The sequence below is a fragment of the Haematobia irritans genome, chromosome 5 (genome assembly GCF_050003625.1).
Source record: "Haematobia irritans isolate KBUSLIRL chromosome 5, ASM5000362v1, whole genome shotgun sequence".
NCBI lineage: Eukaryota > Metazoa > Arthropoda > Insecta > Diptera > Muscidae > Haematobia > Haematobia irritans.
This window is the reverse complement of record NC_134401.1, coordinates 21,072,152-21,098,072: the sequence shown is the minus strand read 5'-3', so window position 1 is coordinate 21,098,072 and position 25,921 is coordinate 21,072,152. Positions and strand designations below refer to the sequence as shown.

Below are 25,921 nucleotides of genomic sequence, written 5' to 3'. Positions count from 1 at the left end.
CTTTCATCGTCACTATTGCCTATGGTCAATCAACTTGATTGTGTCTGCAAAAGGTTAAGCGGACATATGCTTTAACTATGGTAGACGGTAGACGGCATTGTGAAGCGCATCAAGCAACAATGCCTTAAGAAAAATTTCTTAGATTTCTATTTCTATTCTTAATATTTCTTTAATTACTGTTTGCTGTTTGGTTTGCTCACTTGTTGGTTCTTTTGGTCCATCTTCTTTAAATGGAGAAATGATGCCTAGCAGTTATCTTTTGGATTCGTTGTGGTTTTTGTGCTTATTTCATATGTCTACTGGGCATGCGCAACAGCAGCAGCTTATGCGGCAGCAATTGCCACTCCAAACCGGACATTCATATAAGTGCATAACAAGTGTTTTTTCTTTTTTGTTTTTTTTTTGCTAGACAAGTGTCTATCACTTTGAAATGAGTGTTAAGTGATGCCAAAATGAAATCTTTTCGTCAAGCTAAAAATGGTAAATTTTCAAATATTGGGCGTTATGATTGAAGGTGTTTGCTACACTATCACTTAAAGTGGTAATTTTCACTTATGTAGATATAAATCTACGGTAAAGAAACTGTTGCCTAATCGATAATTTTGACAAAATTTTCTATAGAAATAAAAATTTTTGAACATTTTCTATTGAAATAAAATTTTGAAAAAAATTTCTATAGAAATAACATTTTGATAAAATTTTCTATAGAATTAAAATCTTTAGAAAATTTTCTTTAGAAATAAAATTTTGACAAAATTTTCAATAGAAATAAAATTTTGACAACATTTTCTATAGAAATAAATTTTTTAGAAAATTTTGTATATATATAAAATTTTGAGAAAATTTTCTATTGAAATAAAATTTTGAGAAAATTTTATATAGAAATAAAATTTTTAGAAAATTTTCTATAGATATAAAATTTCGAGAAAATTTTCTATAGAAATAAAATTTTGACAAAATTTTCTATAGAAATAAAATTTTGACAAAATTTTGTATAGAAATAAAATTTTGACAAAATTTTCTATAGAAATAAAATTTTTAGAACATTTTCTATCGAAATAAAATTTTGACAAAATGTTCTATAGAAATAAAATGTTGACAAAATTTTCTATAGAAATAAAATTTTGACAAAGTTTTCTGTAGAAATAAAGTTTTGACAAAATTTTCTATGGAAATAAAATTTTTAGAAAATTCTCTATAGAAATAAAATTTTAAGAAAATTTTCTATAGAAATGTTTAGAAAATTTCCTATAGAATTAAAATCTTTAGAAAATTTTCTTTAGAAATAAAATTTTGAGAAAATTTTCTATAGAAAAAAAATTTTGACAAAATTTTCTATAGAAATAAAATTTTGAGAAAATTTTCTATAGAAATAAAGTTTTTAGAAAATTTTCTATAGAAATAAAATTTTGACAAAATTTTCTATAGAAATAAAGTTTTGACAAAATTTTCTATAGAAAATTTTGACAAAATTTTCTACAGAAATAAAATTTTGACAAAATTTTCTATAGAAATAAAATTTTGACAAAATGTTCTATAGAAAGAATGTTGACAAAATTTTCTATAGAAATAAAATTTTGACAAAGTTTTCTATAGAAATAAAACTTAGAAAATTTTCTATAGAAATAAAATTTTGACAAAATTTTCTATACAAATAAAATTTTTAGAAAATTCTCTATAGAAATAACATTTTAAGAAAATGTTCTATAGAAATAAAATTTTGCAAAAAAATTCTATAGAAATGTTTAGAAAATTTTCTATGGAATTAAAATCTTTAGAAAATTTTCTTTAGAAATAAAATTTTGACAAAATTTTCTATAGAAATAATATTTTGACAAAATTTTCTTTAGAAATAAAATTTTTGGATAATTTTCTATAGAAATAAAATGTTTAGAAAATTTTCTATAGAATTAAAATCTTTAGAAAATTTTCTTTAGAAATAAAATTTTGACAAAATTTTCTATAGACATAAATTTTGACAAAATTTTGTATAGAAATAAAATGTTTAGAAAATTTTCTATAGAAATAAAATTTTACAAAAAATTTCTATAGAAATAAAATTTTAACATTTTCTATAGAAATAAAATTTTGCAAAAATTTTCTATAGACATAAATTTTGACTAACTTTTGTATAGAAATACAGTGGGAGAAAAGATGATTCAATTTGTAAGAGGAAAAATTCCCAAATGTTTTCTCCATAAGGAGTTAGCATAAAGGGCCCAAAATTGAGTTATCTCTCCCAGCCAGATCTATACTAAAGGCTGTGGAAAGGTGCATTCGCCCGAATCGAAACATGTACAGTCCAGGCGTGTATAGATTTGTATCTGGCGTTTTCTTTTCAATGACTCTATTAATCATGTTCCTTAATCTAAATCTGTCCATAAAGCTCGATTAATAATTGTAAAATTAGATATAATGCATTTGGACGTTAATTGCCTGTTTCGGTATCAGGCTAACATGAAATATAATAGAAATAAAATGTTTAGAAAATTTTCTATAGAAATAAAATTTTGCAAAAATTTTCTATAGAAATTAAATGTTAAAATTTTCTATAGAAATAATATTTTGATAAAATTTTATTTCTATAGAAAATTTGGCTCAACTGCAGTTTATGGGCCCCTCACCGAGTTACTTAAAATTAATATATGTTGTGTCATTCGGTGAGCTGATTCCAACAATGTGACCCCATTCAGTGAGGGGCCCATAAACTGCAGTTGAGCCAAATTTTCTATAGAAATAAAATTTTATCAAAATATTATTTCTATAGAAAATTTTAACATTTAATTTCTATAGAAAATTTTTGCAAAATTTTATTTCTATAGAAAATTTTCTAAACATATTATTTCTATTATATTTCATGTTATAGAAATAAAATTTTTTCTATAGAAATAAAATTTTGCATAAATTTTCTATAGATATAAAATTTTGGCAAAATTTCCTATAGAAATAATATTTTGACAAAATTTTCTATAAGAATAAAATTTTTGGAAAATTTTCTTTAGAAATAAAATTTAGATAGAAATACAATTTTTACAAAATTTTCTATAGAAATAAAATTTTGCAAACATTTTCTATAGAAATTAAATTTTGAGAAAATTTTTATAGAAATAAAATTTTTAGAAAATATTCTATAGATATAAAATTTTTAGAAAATTATAGAAATTAAATTTTGAGAAAATTTTTAGAAAATTTTCTACAGAAATAAAATTTTAAATAAATTTTGAAAAATTTGCGCTTTTCACAAATACTTTTCTAATGAAGAAAGTTAGTTATATAAGCTGAGCTCAAGCATTTTCCAGTGAACCTAGTCTCTATACCGGACGTGGCTTAGTTTTTGGATAATAAGCCAAATACTAAAAATCCAAATTCGAATTTGCAATTCTAAATTTTTGGTACTGGTTTGGGTCTCGGTTAAGTTTTTTTCTGCTAATTTCAAATTTGAATTTATTTTCACACACATCACTCAAGAATGACTTTTATTCGTAAAATTCTATTCGATATTTATTGTAATTTGAAGGATTAAAACAACTTCATAAAAGAAAAGATGTATTTTAGCCACTCTGCAACTAGAATTCAGGTAGAGAGCTTGAGATGAAGAATAATGACTAACTCCTCTTATTAAGCGAATTCTTGTCGACAGGAAATTGAAACTTTTTTCCTGAATCGACAGTGAACATTTTCACTTCGTGGACTAATTAGGTGAGCAAAGAGTTTCACATCCGCATCCGTTGCCAGAGCATTCTCATGTCTAAGAATCCAAACGTTCTTGGCGTGTTTTTCTTTCGCAAGATTATATATAGAAAGACTTAAGACAATAACGCCAAATTTGGTAACTGGATCCACAACAATTGGTTTGCTTGCCTCAGCATACCAGAAATAACAGATATCTGAAAAATCGGGATGGTCGTTCAGTTTCAGATGTCACATTGTACACATTGGAGACTCGTGCCCTACTTTCTCTGTAACTAAGATTTTGGAAATTATGATTTGGTACACTACTTTGTAGAACATTTAACATTGGCAGTCAGTCGATCAGAATGATTTGCTCTCGGGCATGACTATTCTCGTAGAATTTCCATTTTCATACTATTCACTAGAGAAAAGCGCTAAATTGCCAATACTTTTCCAACGGTCATTTAGCTTTTGTTCTTACTTTGGATTTTCTTTTCTAAACGCTTATAAACAATAACCATTGAACGTTTATTCAGGTGCTCCGACAATTTGCTGCCTAAGTAAAGAATATTTACCTCGAAGCCAACTACTACAATTTGAAAAAAAAAAAACTGAACTAGTAAGAAGATAAATAGAAATGAGTAAATGAAGAATAAACCTCAACAACAACCATTCCATTATCACATTTAACATGACACAAATATTAATCATATCTTTCTCTTCCCATAAAACAACGATAACTACACAAAGAAAAAAATCGTCGTTGTTGTGCAATACACTTGCCAGATTCTATTTCGGATGATTGGTCTACTCTATAGAAATAAAATTTTAAATGTTTTAAAGAAATTAAATTTTATCAAAATTTTCTATAGAAATAAAATTTTGACAAAATTTTCTATGGAAATAAAATTTTGAGAAAATTTTCTATAGAAATAAAATTTTGGCAAATTTTGCAAAAACTTTCTGTAGATATAAAATTTTGGTAAAAATTTCTATATATATGAAATTTTGCAAAAAATTTCTGTAGAAATAAAATTTTGATAAAATTTTCCATATAAATAAAATTTTGAGAAAATTTTCTATAGACATAAAATTTTGAGAAAATTTTCTATATAAATACAATTTTGCAAACATTTTCTATAGAAATAAAATTTTAGCAAAATTGTCTATAGAAATAAAATTTTTGCAAATTTTTCTATAGAAATAAAATTTTGACAAAATTTTCTATATCAATGAAATTTTGCAAAAAATGTCTATAGAGATAAAATTTTGACAAAATTTTCTATAGAAATAAAATTTTGATAACATTTTCTATAGAAGTAAAATTTTGCTAAATTTTCGGTAGAAATAAAATGTAGATAAATTTTTCTATAGACATAAAATGTAGACAAAATTTTCTATATAAATAAAATTTTGGCAAAAATTTCTATATAAATGAAATGTTGCAAGAAATTTCTGTAGAGATAAAATTTTGACAAAATTTTCCATAGAAATAAAATTTTGAGAAAATTTTCGATAGACATAAAATATTGAGAAAAGATTCTATAGACATAAAATTTTGAGAAAATTTTCTATAGAAATACAATTTTGCAAAAATTTTCTATAGAAATAGATTTTGCATAAATTTTCTATAGACATAAAATTTTTAGAAAATTTTCTATAGAAATAAAATTTTGACAAAATTTTCTATTGAAATACAATTTTGACAAAATTTCTATAGAAATAAAATTTTGACAGAATTTTCTATAGGAATAACATTTTGACAAAATTTTTTATATAAAATAACATTTTGACAAAATTTTCTATATAAATAAAATTTTGAGAAAATTTTCTATATAAATAAAATTTTGAGAAAATTTTCTATAGACATAAATTTTTGGAAAAATTTTCTATAGACATAAAATTTTGAGAAAATTTTCTATAGAAATACAGTTTTGCATAAATTATCTATAGACATTTTGACAAATTTTTTTATATCAAATAACATTTTGACAAAATTTTCTATAGAAATACAATTTTGACAAAATTTTCTATAGAAATACAATTTTGCAAAAATTTTTTTATAGAAATACAATTTTGCATAAATTTTCTATAGACATAAAATTTTGAGAAAATTTTCTATAGAAATACAATTTTGCATAAATTTTCTATAGAAATAAAATTTTGAAAAAATTTTCCACAGAAATAAAATTTTTGAAAAAATTTTCTATAGACATAAAATTTTAAGAAAATTTTCTATAGAAATTTGACAAAATTTTCTATAGAAATACAATTTTGCAAAAATTTTCTATAGAAATACAATTTTGCATAAATTTTCTATAGAAATAAAATTTCGACAGAATTTTCTATAGAAATAAAATATTGCAAAAATTTTCTATAGAAATAAAATTTTGCAAAAATTTTCTGTAGAAATAAAATGTTGACAAAATTTGCTATAGAAATAAAATTTTGACAAAAGTTTCTATAGAAATAAAATGTTGACAAAATTTTCTATTGATATAAAATTGTTACTAAATTTTCTATAGCAATAAAATTGTGAAAAAATTTCTATAGAAATAAAATTATGACAGAATTTTGTATAGGAATAACATTTTGACAAATTTTTTTATATCAAATAACATTGTGACAAAATTTTCTATAGAAATACAATTTTAACAAAATTTTCTATAGAAATACAATTTTGACAAAATTTTCTATAGAAATAAAATTTTGACCAAATTTTTGTTAAATGTGAAATTTTTAGAAAATTTTATATAGAAATAAAATTTTTAGAAAATTTTCTATAGAAATAGAATTTTTAGAAAATTTTCTATAGAAATAGAATTTTTAGAAAATTTTCTATAGAAATAAAATTTTTAGAAAATTTTCCAAAGAAATAGAATTTTTAGAAAATTTTCTACAGAAATACAATTTTTAGAAAATTTTCTATAGAAATACAATTTTTAGAAAATTTTCTATAGAAATACCATTTTGAAAAAATTTTCTATAGAAATACAATGTTGCATAAATTTTCTATAGACATAAAACTTTGAGAAAATTTTCTATAGAAATAAAATTTTGACAAAATTTTCTATAGAAATAAAATTTTGACAAAATTTCTATGGAAATAAAATTTTGACAGAATTTTCTATAGGAATAACATTTTGACAAAATTTTTTATATAAAATAACATTTTGACAAAATTTTCTATATAAATAAAATTTTGAGAAAATTTTCTATAGACATACATTTTTGGAAAAATTTTCTATAGACATAAAATTTTGAGAAAATTTTCTATAGAAATACAATTTTGCAAAAATTTTCTATAGAAATACAGTTTTGCATAAATTATCTATAGACATTTTGACAAATTTTTTTATATCAAATAACATCTTGATATTTTCTATAGAAATACAATTTTGACAAAATTTTCTATAGAAATACAATTTTGCAAAATTTTTTTTTTATAGAAATACAATTTTGCATAAATTTTCTATAGACATAAAATTTTGAGAAAATTTTCTATAGAAATACAATTTTGCATAAATTTTCTATAGAAATACAATTTTGCATAAATTTTCTATAGAAATAAAATTTCGACAGAATTTTCTATAGAAATAAAATATTGCAAAAATTTTCTATAGAAATAAAATTTTGCAAAAATTTTCTGTAGAAATAAAATGTTGACAAAATTTGCTATAGAAATAAAATTTTGACAAAAGTTTCTATAGAAATAAAATGTTGACAAAATTTTCTATTGATATAAAATTGTTACTAAATTTTCTATAGCAATAAAATTTTGAAAAAAAATTTCTATAGAAATAAAATTATGACAGAATTTTGTATAGGAATAACATTTTGACAAATTTTTTTATATCAAATAACATTTTGACAAAATTTTCTATAGAAATACAATTTTGACAAAATTTTCTATAGAAATACAATTTTGAAAAAATTTTCTATAGAAATACAATGTTGCATAAATTTTCTATAGACAAAAAATTTTCAAAGAATTTTCTATAGAAATAAAATATTGACAGAATTTTCTATAGAAATAAAATTTTGCAAAAATTTTCTATAGAAATAAAATGTTGACAAAATTATCTGTAGAAATGAAATTTTGCAAAAATTTTCTATAGACATAAAATTTTGCAAACATTTTCCATAGAAATAAAATTGTGCAAAAATTTTCTATAGAAATGAAATTTTGAAAATATTCTATAGGAATAACATTGGGGTTGTCATTTCAGAGACTTTCCTATTGGCGTGTTACCATAAAATTGAGTTTATTAATTTTTTTTATAATGTATTACTTGTAAAAGATGTATTCCCCTTGAAGTCTTGGCAATACAGTGATTACCTAACCGTGTTGCTATTGTCTAAGACCTATTATATGGAACCGTAAGTAACTTGAAGGTAATGCATCTGAGATGCATTTCTTCTATTTTAACCTGCCTGCCATTAGATACGCATGCCAGAAATCAAAAGTTCTGCTATTGTATGCCGCTACCTATGATGACTACTTTTTCTACTTTTTCTTTCCATTTGGCCCCAAGAATAAAAATTTCATTTCTTTTAATCTGCAATTAGAAGAAAAGTGTCTGGAAATGTTTTCTTTGTATTTTCTAAAACTCTTACTTTATGCAATTCAATTTAATTACTATTCTTTTCATTATTGCTCCTCCTCCAGTGATGATGGTAACGTAGTAATCTGTCTTTATTTCACATGTCTGTTATTTTGAAATCTTATTCTTGAAAATTTTTATTCAGTTATGATGGTCGTATTAAAGGAAATTGTTCATAGCAATTTACAAAAATTGAATTTTTCACCTTTATTATTTGTTTGAAAAATGCTTTAGGAATGTCAGAGATATTAAATTGTGAGAAAATATCATTTGCCATAATAGCATCCTTAGGAAATGATTAAAATTAATTATGAATGAGTTTAGGTATGTCTGTGTATATGAAGAAGAATAAAACCTCGATCGCAAAGAAGCCCTTTAACATGTTAGATGGAAACAGGAGTCCCATCAAGGGGGATATCTAGAATTCTTGCTACGAAAAATAACTTTTTTGATCCACAAATTTTGTTGACGAAATTTTCTATAGAGATAAAATTTTGACAAAATTTTCTATAGAAATAAAATTTTGACAAAATTTTCTATAGAAAAAAAATTGATAAAATTTTCAATAGAAATAAAATTTTGACAAAATTTTCTATAAAAATACGATTTTGACAACATTTTCTATAGAAATAAAATTTTGTAAAAATTTTCTATAGAAATACACACAAAAAATATCAATTAATTTGATTGTCAATACAATTAAAATTATGTTTAAATTTGAGCTAACAACGTAATTTGTAAATACAATTACGATTTTAGTCACTTTAGCTACCAATTTTGTTATATCAACAAACATTTTGTTATATCAACAAACATTTTGTTATATCAACAAAAATTTTGTTGAACTTAAAAATTGTTGAACTTAAAATTTTTTCAGTAGAAATAAAATTTTGCAAAAATTGTCTATAATAATAAAATTTTCACAAAATTTTCTATAGAAATAAAATTTTGACAAAAATTTCAAAAGAAATAAAATTTTGATAAAATTTTTTATAGAGTTAAAATTATAATTCGATGGAAATAAAAGTCAGACTGAATTTATTCTGATAATTGGTTGATAGTTTTGCTGCAAGTAGAGGATGCTGATGAGGAACGTTCCAACCATCTTGCAGTCTATAGGGCTTTGCCCAAATAAATTTGACAAACATTCTTTTCCTCTGTTGGTTAAGCTACTCTTGTAGTTTAGTCAATGCATGGTTTTAAGCTGAAATAAAAAAAACAACAACTATGCTGAAATAAAACTTTGACAAAATTTTCTACAGAAATAAAATTTTGACCAAAATTTCAATAGAAATAAAATTTTGATAAAACTTTCTATAGAGATAAAATTATGATAAAATGTTCTATACAGATATAATTTTGACAAAATTTTCTAAAGAAATAAAATTTTGACAAAACATTTCTATAGAAATAAAACTTCACACGTTTTTCTATAGAATTAAAATTTTGACAAAATTTTCTATAGAAATAAAATGTTTCAAAATTTTTCTATAGAAATAAACTTTGACAAAATTTTCTATAAAAATTAAATTTTGACAAAATTTTCTAAAGAAATAAAATTTTCCAAAAATTTTCTATAGAAATAAAATTTTGAGAAAAATTTCTATAGCACAAAAATTTTGACAAAATTTTCTACAGATATAAAATTTTAGCAAAATTTTCTATAATAATAAAAATTTAGCAAAATTTTCTATAGGAATGAAATAACATTTTAAGAACATTTTCTATAGAAATAAAATTAAAAAAAAAAATTCTATAGAAATAAAATTTTGGAAAAATTTTCTATAGAAATAAAATTTTAAGAAAATTTTCTATAGAAATACAATTTTGACAAATTTTCTATAGAAATAAAATAAAATTTTGAGAAAATTTTCTATAGAAATAAAATTTTGGAAAAATTTTCTATAGAAATACAATTTTGACAAATTTTCTATAGAAATAAAATAAAATTTTAAGAAAATTTTCTATAGAAATAAAATTTTGAGAAAAATTTTCTATAGAAATAAAATTTTGAGAAACATTTCTATAGCACAAAATTTTTGTCAAGATTTTCTATAGAAATAAAATTTTTACAACATTTTCTATAGAAATAAAATTTTGGAAAAATTTTCGATAGAAATAAAGTTTTAGCAAAAATAGAAATAAAATTTTGATTAAATTTTCTATATAAATAAATTTTTTTACAAAATTTTCTATAGAAATAAAATTTGGCAAAAATTTTCGATAGAAATAAAATTTTGCGGAAATTTTCGAGAGAAATAAAATTATGACAAAAATTTCAATAGAAATAAAATGTTAACAAAATTTGTTATAGAAATAAAATTTTTACAAAATTTTCTATAGAAATAAAATTTTGCAAAAATGTTCTATAGAAATAAAATTTTGCAAAAATTTTCTATAGAAAAAAAAAAGTTTGATCAAAAATCTCAAAATAAGATTTTTAAATTTGGTACAATTTTGGTAAAATTTTCTTCAAATTATGGTAGATTATGTTTAGCACGAGTGACAACCGTGGTAGTATTTCGACTGGGTCCATCACGAATGCTCCGTAACATTTGCTTTATCACAACTTTCTTGCGTTTTCCGTCCATTTTCTCATGATCGTCAATGTTAGTAGAAGATTAAGTGGTCCGTATTGCTTCGCTGCAATGTTAGCGCTGTTCTAATTTAGTGGCAAATTCGCCACTGTTTTTAAGTTTTACACTTTTGTGTCACCGACAACCATGGTTAGGTTAGGTTTGGTTAGGTGGCATCCCGATGTATCAGGCTCACTTAGACTATTCAGCCAATTGTGATACCACATTGGTGAACTTCTCTCTTATCACTGAGAGCTGCCCGATTCCATGTTAAGCTCAATGACAAGGGACCTCCTTTTAATAGCCGAGTCCGAACGGCGTTCCAAATTGCACTGAAACCACTTAGAGAAGGTTTGAAACCCTCAGAAATGTCACCAGCATTACTGAGGTGGGATAATCCACCGCTGAAAAACTTTTTGGTGTTCGGTCGAAGCAGGAATCGAACCCACGACCTTGTGTATGCAAGGCGGGCATGCTAACCATTGCACCGTCAACCATACGTTGTTACATTTTTCTGCCACTTTTTAAAAATTATCATCGGTAACTCTTCTTCGCTGCCCAACATAGCCGCTGGAATCGTTGCAAAATACTTATGTTGCATTTTCTCTCCTCCTATTTGTAGCAGGCTGTTGTTGCTTATATCTGGGTTGACATAATTGCTCTTTCGTATATAATGTTTGTCTACAGGTCGGAAATATTCCGGGTCGTTGTAGCTAATTGGTGATTTCTATAAAAAAAAATGTTTGCTGGGTTATGTTTATTATTTAAATTCTATGTAATTAATTAGCAAGACTTGACACAACATTCGAATGACCATAGCTGGATGTAATATCTCCAGATGTGATGACTCGTAAACTCTTTTCCTCATTTGGCAAAGAATCGTAAAAAAACAAGAGCTACAATCATAAAAAGGGTTAGGATAGGGTTATAAACTCCTTCGACAAGTCACTGAACTCATTCTCGCCCAAGTCAATGCAACGAAGGTCAAAATTTCTTGGTGAGAATAAGCAAAACAAAAATCTAGGAAAAAAAATAATAATGACCATAGCATTAAAAATACACTGAGAGTGAGATGAAGTACCGATTTTATGACCGACTTTCATTAGATGGAAATGGGAAACAGAATTCCAATAACGTACACGCATCAACCACTGACCAAAAGTCCCCACCTACGGCCTCTTCGCATACATCGAACAATGGTTATAGTAAAAATCATATGCATCCGAGAGTTTCATGTAACACAAAAGAGAAAAAGAGGGGATTTCCATGAGCTAAGCTCTTATGAGCTTAGCTTCAATTTTAAAGCTTTTATGAGGTGCTTAAAAGATCATTATTGTCTGTCGTGATGTAGGCTGGCTGAGCATGAAATTAGACAAAGAGATTTAACATCAACAGCAATCATTTGTTAAGATGCGTTGAGAGAACGCCTCTGTTGTTGTTTTTTTTTTGTTTTTGACGTTTTAACGACGATGATTGAACAGATTTGTGTGAAATAAACATAATCGTAATGATATGAGGATGGAGTTATAATGCGAGGAATATTGGTAATGATTTCCTGTAACCAAAACTAGGAAATGAGACTTGGTTTTGTAGGTCAACCGCAGAGCGGAAATAGTTAACTAAGAATTTTATATTTCACTCAAAATGATGAGATTAATCAGTTTCATAATAACTTCTTCAATATCTTCATAAGACAAATGAGACGAAGTAGATGAAATATAATTATAGGCAATCTATCCACTAACCCCATAAACCATTAAGAATTTTCAAAAAGTGGCACAAAAAGTGTCATTGTCCAACAAAAGGTGAGACTTACTATAAAAAATTGTCAGAAAATGTAAAACAATTTTTTTAAGAAAAAAAAAAAAAACGAGAAAAAATGAAGTTTCCTTTTTTGATATATAAAATATAATTAAACCCAATAATCATTTTAACTTCATTTCATCGAAAATCAATGCTGGAAATTAACAGTTCATGGGGCAACCCTATTTACCTACTACAGAAAATTTGTATTGCATATTTTCAGGCGTCACCATTGTACCCTTGATAATACTATGGCTTGAGAAGGGAAAAGTGCTCAAAATTATAGTACTGGACGCATTAGTTCGATTTTATGTTAATATACCGCCAAACCTTCGTAATTTTATAGAATAAAAATTTTCGAAAACTACTGCACTAAAAAGAAAAAGGGGTTCAACATGGTAAAAAGGTGGCATAAATTAAAATAATTTTATGTAGTTGATTTTATTACAAAATAATTAAAACAAAAAATAAGTAATCCATAACTAATTCAACTAATTATTAATCTTGATTTTTTTTAATTAATTAAAAATATATGATGTTTCTGAGATTTACATCCTCATCAATTCTCTCAATTAGATAAATTATTGATTCCAATTCTTTTATCTTTCTATTTTTAGGTAAGTTTTTTTTTCCAAATTGAAGATAATGAGTAAGTTATACAAATTTATAGAATTTATATTAATCTTTATCTGCTATGTCTGTGTGATGCTGAAGTTAGTGTGGCAAATTGACTTTAAGTTGTCTACTGTTTTGTCGTTTAGAAAAAAAATGGCACAAAACGTGTTAGATGAAAAAAAAAAAAAGATGACACACTAATTTTTAAAAAGTGATTTTTGTAAGTGACGATTCTTCTATGAATTTTGATCTAAATAAAGCAATATTTTATCTCCATTTCATCTAAAAACCAATCCTTGAAATAAACAATTCATGGGAGAGCCAAGTTTACCTACTACAGAAAATTTTCATTGCCTATTTTTAGGCGTCACATTGTCCGCTTGATGGTTTGAGAAATTTTATACCTATAGAAAATGTTCTCAAAATATTTCTGTAGAAATTTTTTTACAAAAATATATTTTTATAGAACATTTTTTAAAAATTTATTTATATGGAACATTTTTTAAAAATTTTATTTCTATAGAAAATTTGTGAAAAATTTTATTTTTGTAGAAACATTTTGAAAAATTTTATTTTTGTAGAAAATTTTTGAAAAATTTTTATTCTATTAAAAATTTTTTGAAAAATTTTATTTCTATAGAAAATTTTTTTACAATTTTATTTCTATAGAAAATTTTTAAAAAATTTTTGAAAAATTTTATTTCTATAGAAAATGTTTGAAAAATTTTATTTCTATAGAAAATTTTTGAAAAATATTATTCTTAACTCCTATTGGTTAAGCTACACTTGTAGTTTAGTCAATGCATGGTTTTAAGCTGAAATCAAAAATAACAATAATGATTGAAGAATAAACCAACAATAACAAAACAAAACGAATTTTATTTCTATAGATTTCTAGAGATTTTGAAAAATTTTATTTCTATAGAAAATTTTTGAAAAATTTTATTTCTATAGAAAATTTTGTCAAAATTTTATTCGTATAGAAAATTTTGTCAAAATTTTATTCGTATAGAAAATTTATGAAAAATTTTATTCGTATAGAAAATTTATGAAAAATTTTATTCGTATAGAAAATTTGTGAAAAATGTTATTTCTATAGACAATTTTGTCAAATTTTTATTTATGTGGAATTTTTTTTTCAAAATTTTATTTCTATAGAAAATTTTGACTAAATTTTATTTCTACAGAAAATTTTGACTAAATTTTATTTCTGTTTTCTTTTATTTTATATCTATAGAAAATTTTATCAAAATTTTATCTCTATAAAAAATTTGGCCAAAATTTTATTTCTATAGAAAATTTTGTCAAAATTTTATTTCTATAGAAAAATGTTCAACAATTTTATTTCTATAAAAAATTTTTGAAAAATTTTATTTCTTTTAATCATTTTTTGACAAATTTTATTTCTATAGAAATTTTTTTTAAAAATTTTATTTCTATAGAAAATTTTTGAAAACTTTTATTTCTATAGAACATTTTTTAAAAATTTATTTATGTGGAAAATTTGTGAAAAATTTTATTTCTATAGAAAATTTTGGAAAAATTTTATTTCTATAGAAAATTTTTCAACAATTTTATTTCTATAAAAAAATTTTGAAAAATTTTATTTTTATAAAAAAATTTTTGAAAAAATTTTATTTCTATAGAAAATTTTTGCAAAATGACAAACATTCTTTTCCCCTGTTGGTTAAGCTACACTTGTAGTTTAGTCAATGCATGGTTTTAAGCTGAAATCAAAAACAACAATAATGATTGAAGAATAAACCAACAATAATAAAACAAAACGAATGAAGTATGTTAAGAGGAAGCACCCTCCAAATAAACCCAGCCAACTGCACTCAAATCGATGATTTGACAGTGGCAAAGGAAAAGAGATATGTTTGTACAACTTTATTTCGGCATAAGCCGGCTATCATAAACCTTTTTTCGGAGGGTTCAAGTGTGGTTCACTTTGGGTTTAGTGAACTGCTTGAATTTATTCTGATTATTGGTTGATAGTTTTGCTGCAAGTAGAGGATGCTGATGAGGAATGTTGTAATTCCGAAACGTGCGTCCATCCAACCATCTTGCAGTCTATAGAGCTTTTCCCTAAATAAATTTGACAAACATTCTTTTCCTCTGTTGGTTAAGCTACACTTGTAGTTTAGTCAATACATGTTTTTAAGCTGAAATCAAAAACAACAATAATGATTGAAGAATAAACCAACAATAACAAAACAAAAATAATTATAGTTCTGTAGAAAATTTTCTCAAAATGTTATTTCTAAAGAAAATTTTCACAAAATTTTATTTCTATAGAAAATTTTTAAAAAATTTTATTTCTATAGAAAATTTTTTAAAATATAGAAAAACATTCTTTTCCCCTGTTGGTTAAGCTACACTTGTAGCAAACAAAACGAATTTTATATCTATAGAAAATTTTCTCAAAATTTCATTTCTATAGAAAATTTTGTCAATATTGTATTTCTATAGAAAATATTGTCAAAATTTTATTTCTATAGAAAATTTTGTCAAAATTTTATTTCTATAAATTTTTTTTTTGAAAAATTTTAGTTCTGTAGAAAATTTTGCAAAAATTTTGTTTCTATAGAAAATTTTCTCAGAAATTTAATTTCAATAGAAAATTTTTGAAAAATTTTATTTCTATAGAAAATTTTTGAAATATTTTATTTCTATAGAAAATTTTTGAAAAATTTTATTTCTATAGAAAATTTTTTAAAAATATAGAAAAACATTCTTTTCCCCTGTTGGTTAAGCTACACTTGTAGCAAACAAAACGAATTTTATATCTATAGAAAATTTTCTCAAAATTTCATTTCTATAGAAAATTTTGTCAATATTGTATTTCTATAGAAAATTTTGTTAAAATTTTATTTCTATAGAAAATTTTGTCAAAATTTTATTTCTATAAAAAAATTTTTTTTGAAAAATTTTAGTTCTGTAGAAAATTTTGTTTCTATAGAAAATTTTCTCAGAAATTTAATTTCAATAGAAAATTTTTGAAAAATTTTATTTCTATAGAAAATTTTTGAAAAATTTTATTTCTATAGAAAATTTTTGAAAATATAGAAAAATATTCTTTTCCCCTGTTGGTTAAGCTACACTTGTAGCAAACAAAACTAATTTTATTTCTATAGAAAATTTTCTCAAAATTTCATTTCTATAGAAAATGTTGTCAATATTGATTTCTATAGAAAATTTTGTCAAAATTTTATTTCTATAGAAAATTTTGTCAAAATTTTATTTCTATAAAAATTTTTTTTGAAAAATTTTAGTTCTGTAGAAAATTTTTTTAAAAATTTTGTTTCTATAGAAAATTTTGTCAACATTTTATATCAATAGAAAATTTTGTCAAAATGTTATTTCTATCGAAAATTTGTGCAAAATTGTATTTCTTTAGAAAATTTCGTTACAATTTTATTTCTATAGAATTTTTTTTTAATATTATTTCTACAGAAAATTTTTGAAAAATTTTCTTTACACAGAAGATTTTGTCAAAATTTTATTTCTATAGAAAATTTTTGAAAAATTTAATTTCCATACAAAAATTTTGAAAAATTTTATTTTTATAGAATTTTTTTTAAAAATTTTACATCTATAAAAATTTAGTCAAAATTTTATTTCTACAGAAAATTTTGTCAAAATTTTATATCAATAGAAAATTAAGTCAAAATTTTCTTTCTATAGAAAATTTTGTCAAAATTTTATTTCTATAGAAAATTTTTGCAAAATTTTATTTCTATAGAAAATTTTTGCAAAATTTTATTTCTATAGAAAATTTTTGCAAAATTTTATTTCTATAGCAATTTTTGTCAAAATTTTATTTCTATAGAAAAGTTTGTGAAAATGTTATTTCTATAGAAAAGTTTGTGAAAATTTTATTTCAATAGAAAATTTTGTCAAAATTTTATTTCTGTAGAACATTTTGTCAAAATTTAATTTCTATACAAAAATTTTGAAAAATTTTATTTCAATAAAATTCTTTATTTCTATAGAAAATTTTTGCAAAATTTTATTTCTATAGACTTTTTTCGACATTTTATTTCTATAGAATTTTTGTCAAAATTTTATTTCTATAGACAATTTTGTCCAAATTTTATTTCTATAGAAAATTTTGTCAAAATTTTATTTCTGTAGAAAATTTTGTCCTAATTTTATTTCTATAGAAAATTTTGTCAAAATGTTGTTTCTATAGAAAATTAAGTCAAAATTTTATTTCTATAGAAAATTTTGTCAAAAATTTTTATTGAAAAAATCTGAGCGATATTTTTTGCTTTGTGTATTAAAATCATCTATGACTTTCCATACTATCCTCTTTTTCTTTCAAGTTACTTACATTTAAGCCATAAAAACAACAAACACCATATGTTTGTTTATACCCTCCAAAGTGGCTGGAGCAAAGCCACTGACTTGATCTGAGTGGCTTCAAACACTTGTGGAGCTAAGGAATGAACGAACAAATGAACCATTGCAGTCGCACTATGATTGGCATGGAATTAAAAGTGAATTGAGCCACTAGCACCACCACCAGCTGTTTGTGTATATTAGAGTGGCTGTTATTGCTCAAGACTGGGCTGCTGCGCACTCTCATTTCGCTGACACTGCATGAAGCCAGAGGCAAGATTTGAGATTGGTTTTGGATGGCTAGCTATATAGCTGGGGATATAGCTTGGTGGTGGTTGTTGGGGTATCCAGATCCAGTCTCAGTGCTGTGTTCTATTGAAATGGAAAATTATTATTATGAGAGTCATAACTTGGCAGTAGCAGCAGCGGCGGCAGCATGTACTTAATATACGCTGCTCAGGCTTGTTCAAAATTCATTGGGGTAGATGGTAGAAATGAGAAACAATAAGAAAAACGCTTTGGAATGAAATGAAATGAATGTTAGTTACGGCTTGGAATTGTATCGCATAGATCTTCGATGTTTAGTTGTTGTGAGTAGGTTGTAGATTTGAGTTCGTTCTGGTCGGCTCAAACGTGATTTTCCGTGTGTGGCTAAAGGGGGCTTGCGAAAAAAAAAAACGAAACGAAAAGAAACAAAAACCCAAACAAATGAAAATTAATTCTTGAGATTTTTAATTGCGGCTAAAAAATAAAGCAAAAACAAAAAAAAACAAATAGTGCAAATATAACAAAACGGGTGCGGTTGGAAAAAATTAAATGTGATCTTTTGCTGTAAAAGAAAACCGTTGTTTAAAATTTTTGATAAAAAAAAAAATAAAAATGGGGTTTTAAACAAAGACCCCATATATAAGCTAATAAAATATTAAGAAAACCGAAATATTATTTAATTTTCTGTAGTGCTATTGTTCGCTTGTTTCTTTTAAAATATGAAGAAACTTTATGCCAAAACCTCATTTTCTTCGAAAAATCGAAAAGTATCATCGAAAAATGAAAATGATCTCTCCCCATCAAACTCTTCGAATGGCTCATCCGATATCATTAAATATCATGATCCCATATTGGCATATCAACCCTCAAAATCAAAGGATTTTATTAATGAATCAAATAAATATAAACCTAAACATCCATTTGGAGCCAAGCTACAAAATTTAGAACAATTGAGAAATCCTCAATTTTCCTTGATAGAAAATTCGAATGGCATTTCTCCACAAAATTATGATGAGTCTCCGTATTATTATACAATAACGGAATTGGAAAACCTACATATGCTAGATCATCGACATCCTCACTTTCATCAGCATCATAGAATGCAACAGCAGCAGCAACAGATGCATCATCAATTGCATGCCACATCTCCTAATGGGTCGCTATCGTCGTCGTCTGCACCACATACCAAAGTCTATCATCAACACAATCAATTGGTATTGCAACTTCCCATTGTTAGTTCGACCACATCGACATCGACACCAACAAATTCCTCCACTTCTTCATTAGCCCCAGATGCCGTTGATTCTTCCATGTCACCCAATAATTCTATGCGTTCTCCGCCCATATATGAAGCTCCACAGCGGATGAATTCAATTGCATCTTCTATACTATCGCGGTCATCTTCAAATTTGTCCTCTTCATCTCCCTCATCCCAACGTATATCAACAACTTCGCCACCCCCACATCAATTCTATGGTATAGCTTTCAATGACTATGAATATCATTATGATCAACAGCAGGGGCAGCAGCAACATCCACAGATGTCATATCCCAATCAAGTCCATCAACATTCAGCTCCAGTTCGCCAGCAACAGTTATCGTCGTCGTCCGGCTCAATAACATCGCCGTGCGATAATTTGTCATCTAATGCGGATTTTATGACCAACTCGATATCGCCAACATTATTTGCGTATGTTTTTATTGTTTTTTATTTTTGTTTTCTTCTATTCTTTATTGACAACTATTCCCATATACTTGTTTTTATTTGGTTTTTGCATTTGGAATACCCTACACAAAGCAAGAGTCGGTATTCAGGAACCAATGATACATAAAACGAAATTGAATATACAAAAAATCTAGAAACTATACCAGAACACAATTTTTTTTTTTTTTTGCAAAAATTTTCTATAGAAATAAAATTTTGACAAAATTTTCTATGGAAATGAAATTTTAAAAAAATTCTCTATAGAAATAAAATTTTGAAAAAATTTTGTATATAAATAAAATTTTAACAACATTTTCTATATTAAATTTTGACAAAATTTCCCATAGAAATAAAATTTTGCAAAAATTTTCTATATAAAACAAAATTTTGATAAAATTTTCTATGGAAATAAAATTTTGACAAAATTTAGTATAGAAATAAAATTCTAACAAAATTTTCTACAGAACTATAATTTTGACAAAATTTCCTAAGAAATTAAATTTTTACAAAATTTGCACAAAATTTCTATAGAAATAAAATTTTGACAAAATTTTTTATAGAAATAAAATGTTGACAAAATTTGGCAAATTTTCCTACAAAAATAAAAGTTGACAAAATTTCCTTTAGAATTTGAAATTTTGACAAAATTCTGTATGGAAATGAAATTTTAAAAAAATTCTCTATAGAAATAAAATTTTGAAAAAATTTTCTATATAAATAAAATTTTGACAACATTTTATATAGAAATAAACTTTTTTAACAAAATTTTCTATAATAAAATTGACAAAATTTTCTATAGAAATAAATTTGTGACAAAATTGTCTATAGATATAAAATTTTGACAAAATTTTCTATGGAAACAAAATTTTGCACAAATTTTCTATAGAAATAAAATTGTGACAAAATTTTCTATAGAATTAAAATTTTACAAAAATTTTCTATACAATTTGACAATATTTTGTATAGAAATAAAATTTCGGCAAAATTTTCTATAGAAATAAAATTTGGCAAAATTTTCTATAGAAATACAATTTTGACGAAATTGTCTATAAAAATAAAATTGTGACAAAATTGTCTATAGAAATAAAATTTTGACAAAATTTTCTATAGAATTAAAATTTTACAAAAATTTTCTATAGAAAAGAAATTTTGACAAAATTTTCTATAGAAGTAAATTTTTGAAAAAAAATTTCAATAGAAATATTTTGACAAAATTTTCTATAGAAGTAAATTTTTGAAAAAAAAATTTCAATAAAAATATTTTGACAAAATTTTCTATAGAACAAATTTGTGACAAAATTGTCTATAGAAATAAAATTTTGACAAAATTTTCTATAGAAATAAAATTAAACAAAAAAAAATTCTATACAAATAAAATTTTCTATAGAAATATAATTTTGCAAAAACTTTCTATAGAAATGAAATTTTTTGCTAGGAAACAAAATTTTGCAAAAATTTTCTACAGAAATAAAATTTTCTATAGAATTAAAATTTTACAAAAAATTTCTATACAAATAAAATTTTCTATAGAAATATAATTTTCCAAAAGCTTTCTGTAGAAATGAAATTTTTTGCTATGGAAACAAAATTTTGCAAAAATTTTCTATAGAAATAAAATTTTGAAAAATTTTCTATAGAAATAAAATTTTGACAAAATTTTCTATTGAAAAAAAATTTTGCACAAAATTTTCTATAGAAATAAAATTTTGGCAAAATTTTCTATAGAAATAAAATTTTGCACAAATTTCCTATAGAAATAAAATTTTGCTAAAATTTTCTATAGAAATAATTTTTTTTCTATGGAAATAAAATTTTGCAAAAATTTTCTATAGAAATAAAATTTTGACAAAATTTTCTATAGAAATAAATTTTGCACAAAATTTTCTACAGAAATAAAATTTTGGCAAAATTTTGACAAAATAGACAAAATAGAATAGAAGTAAATTTTTGAAAAAAATTTCAATAGAAATATTTTGACAAAATTTTTTATAGAAGTAAATTTTTGAAAAAAAATTTCAATAGAAATATTTTGACAAAATTTTCTATAGAACAAATTTGTGACAAAATTGTCTATAGAAATAAAATTTTGACAAAATTTTCTATAGAAATAAAATTAAAAAAAAAAAAAATTCTATACAAATAAAATTTTCTATAGAAATATAATTTTGCAAAAACTTTCTATAGAAATGAAATTTTTTGCTAGGAAACAAAATTTTGCAAAAATTTTCTATAGAAATAACATTTTCTATAGAATTAAAATTTTACAAAAAATTTCTATACAAATAAAATTTTCTATAGAAATATAATTTTCCAAAAGCTTTCTGTAGAAATGAAATTTTTTGCTATGGAAACAAAATTTTGCAAAAATTTTCAATAGAAATAAAATTTTCCATTTGTTTTGTTTTGTTATTATTGGTTTTGTTCTTTAAGCATTGTTGTTGTTTTTTTATTTCAGCTTAAAACCATACATTGACTAAACTACAAGAGTAGCTTAACCAACAGAGGAAAAGAATGTTTGTCAAATTTATTTGGGCAAAGCCCTATAGACTGCAAGATGGTTGGATGGACGCACGTTCAAGTGTGGTTTTTGTTGGGTTTAATAAACTGCCTGAATTTATTCTGATAATTGGTTGATAGTTTTGCTGCAAGTAGAGGATGCTGATGAGGAATGTGGTAATTCCGAAACGTGCGTCCATCCAACCATCTTGCAGTCTATAGGGCTTTGCCCAAATAAATTTGACAAACATTCTTTTCCTCTGTTGGTTAAGCTACTCTTGTAGTTTAGTCAATGTATGGTTTTAAGCTGAAATAAAAAAACAACAACAAATAAAATTTTGCAAAAATTTTCTATAGAAATAAAATTTTGACAAAATTTTCTATTGAAAAAAATTTTGCACAAAATTTTCTATAGAAATAAAATTTTGGCAAAATTTTCTATAGAAATAAAATTTTGCAAAAATTTTCTATACAAATAAAATTTTAACAAAAATTTTCTATAGAAATAAAATTTTGCTAAAATTTTCTATAGAAATAATTTTTTTTCTATGGAAATAAAATTTTGCAAAAATTTTCTATAGAAATAAAATTTTGACAAAATTTTCTATAGAAATAAATTTTGCACAAAATTTTCTACAGAAATAAAATTTTGGCAAAATTTTCTATAGAAATAAAATTTTGACAAAATTTTCTACAGAAATAAAATTTTGACAAAATTTTCTATAGAAATAAAATTTTGACAAAATTTTCTATATAAATAAAGTTTGACAAAATTTTCTATAGAAATAAAATTTTGACAACATTTTCTATAGAATTAAAATTTTTCAAAAATTTTCTATACAAATAAAATTTTGACAAAAATTTTCTATAGAAATAAAATTAAGCAAAAATTTTCTATAGAAATAAAAATTTGAAAAAAAAAAACATTCTATAGAAATAAAATTTTGACAAAATTTCTAGATAAATGAAATTTTAACAAATTTTCCTACAGAAATAAAACTTTGAAGAAAAATTTCAGTAGAAATAAAATGTGGACAACATTTTTTATATAAAATAAAATTTGTACAAAATTTTCTATTGAAATACAATTTTGACAAAATTTTACATAGAAATAAAGTTTTGGCAAAATTTTCAATAGAAATAACATTTTGACAAAATTGTCTATAGAATTCAAATTTTACAAAAATTTTCTATACAAATTGACAATATTTTGTGTAGAAATAAATTTCGGCAACATTTTCTATAGAAATAAAATGTTGTCAAAATTTTCTATAGAAATAAAATTTGCCAAAATTGTCTATAGAAATAAAATTTTGCCAGAATTGTCTATAGAAATAAAATTTTGACAAAATTTTCTATAGAATTAAAGTTTTACAAATTTTTTCTATACAAATAAAATTGTGACAAAAATTTTCTATGGAAACAAAATTTTGCGAAAATTTTCTATAGAATTAAAGTTTTACAAAAATTTTCTGTACAAATAAAATTTTGACAAAAATTTTCTATGGAAACAAAATGTTCTATAGAAATAGAATTTTGCAAAAATTTTCTATAGAAATAAGATTTTGCAAAAATTTTCTATAGAAATAAAATGTTGACAAAATTTTCTATAGAAGTAAAATGTTGACAAAAATTTCTATTGAATTAAAGTTTTACAAAAATTTTCTATACAAATAAAATTTTGACAAAAATTTTCTATGGAAACAAAATTGTGCAAAAATTTTATATCGAATTAAAGTTTTCCAAAAATTTTCTATACAAATAAAATTTTGACAAAAATTTTCTATGGAGACAAAATTTTGCAAAAATTTTCTATAAAAATAGAATTTTAAAAAATAAAATTGTGCAAAAATTTTCTATAGAAATAATAAATGTGCAAAAATTTTCTATAGAAATAAAATGTTTACAAAATTTTCTATAGAAATAAAATGTTGACAAAATTTTCTATAGAGATTAAATTTTTGACAAAATTTTCTATAGAAATTAAATTTTTGACAAAATTTTCTATTGAATTAAAGTTTTACGAAAATATACAAATAAAATTTTGACAAAAATTTTCTATGGAAACAAAATTTTGCAAAAATTTTCTATAGAAATAAAATTGTACAAAAATTGTCTATAGAAATAAAATTTTTACAAAATTTCCTAGAGAAATGCAATTTTGATCGATTTTCCTATAGAAATGAAATTTTGACAAAATTTTCTATGGAAACAAAATTTTACAAAAATTTTCTATACAAATAAAATTTTTACAAAAATTTTCTATGGAAATAAAATTTTGCTAAAATTTTCTATAGAAATACAATTTTTTCTATAAAAATAAAATTTTGCCAAATTTTCGATAGAAATAAAATTTTAACAAACTTTCCTATTGAAATGAAATTTTGACAAAATTTTCCATTGATTGATAAAAAAAAATTTCGATGAACCAATGCAATGTTTCATACTATGTATGAACATTGCCTTAATGAAATTTTCTTTGTGTGTATGGAAGGTATATTGATCATATGTAGGATGTTTGCATTTCGGTATTGTCTACATATCTCTGTTCCTGACTCTGTTCTTGTTAGCAACTTTTGCATGCCGCTTCAAGTCTGTTCATCCACTCTTGAGTGACAATCTATTGTGAGTGTGTCTGCCCTTTTGCATTCATTTAATTCTCGTTTTTCAAAGTCTCCAAGTGAAGTTTGTGTGGGGGTTTTACTACAAGTATAGAAATATATTTTGTTGATTTTTATTATATTTTTTTAATGTTTTTTATTTGCTTCTATATAAGTCGATAATATGGCAGACCAGTTTTAGGTTGCCATATATATTATATATATTGCTTCAAGTTATTGTTTGGCCAATGCTGGACTGATGGCTGATGTTTGTTCTTCTCTCGCTATGCCGGTTATGGTTTCTTGCCTTGGATCCATTGCAAAATTTACTTTTGCAACAAATTGTCTTTGATTTATATATGAAATAGTGGTGACCACCACGGTTTTTATCTCTAGAGTTACTTTTGTTATGTTCTTCTTATCAATACACAAATGAAGTTGAAGAATTCTTGTATTGCTCGTGTGTTTTACATGATAATTTATTGATACCATTAAGTCTGCGATGTTTGTTCATAAGAAAATGGAATTTCATGTAGGTGGAAATGTGGGAAATGTAGTAATGGAAAGTTAGTGTTGACACTTATGTGGAGGATGGTTTATAGAAAGTGAAGGTCGTTGAGCATAAAATTGAATATTAAGAAATGCCATCCACGATATCCGCCAAGAATTTTTGGCTTCAGTGAATGGTATCCATATATGGAAGATCTATTAAAGCTCAATGAACTCAAATATTCCGCATTACGGTGCCCAGTGTTGCCAATATTGTGGATATTTTGAGTTGAGGCATGGGGATTTAGTATACAATTTCCATAAATTTTGTTTTTTTTTCGAAATTTTCTTTCTATAGAAAATATTGTCAAAATTTTATTTCTATAGAAAATATTGTCAAAATTTTATTTCTATAGAAAATATTGTCAAAATTTTATTTCTATATACATTTTTGCAAAATTTTATTTCTATATAAATTTTTGCAAAATTTTATTTCTATAGAAATTTTGTCACAATTTTATTTCTATAGAAAATTTTGTCAAAATTTTATTTCTATAGGAAAATTTGGCAAAAAATTATTTCTAAGGAAAATTTGTGCAAAATTTTTATTTCTATAGAAAATTTTATCAAAAAAATTTTTTTTGTAGAAAAATTTATCAAAATTTTATTTCTATAGAAAATTTTTGCAAAAATTTTATTTCTATAGAAAATTTTTGCAAAAATTTTATTTCTATAGAAAATTTTTGCAAA

The 25,921-nt window shown here is 23.5% G+C and overlaps 1 protein-coding gene across 6 annotated transcripts in view; it reads left to right on the top strand.

The window, feature by feature from the left end:
• ena (ENAH actin regulator enabled) overlaps positions 1-25,921 on the top strand; it is a 195,494-nt gene that overhangs the window by 129,045 nt on the left and 40,528 nt on the right. For 2 of the 6 annotated variants that reach the window (XM_075313601.1, XM_075313598.1), the window contains exon 1: positions 18,208-19,571. The exons of 2 other annotated variants lie outside the window; for them this stretch is intronic. In XM_075313601.1, the coding sequence (XP_075169716.1) occupies positions 18,601-19,571 (971 nt within the window). In that variant the 5' untranslated portion in view covers positions 18,208-18,600. Of the gene's footprint in view, positions 1-18,206; positions 19,572-25,921 lie in introns of those variants that run through there. 2 more of the 6 variants (XM_075313599.1, XM_075313600.1) reach the window with 2 other exon arrangements.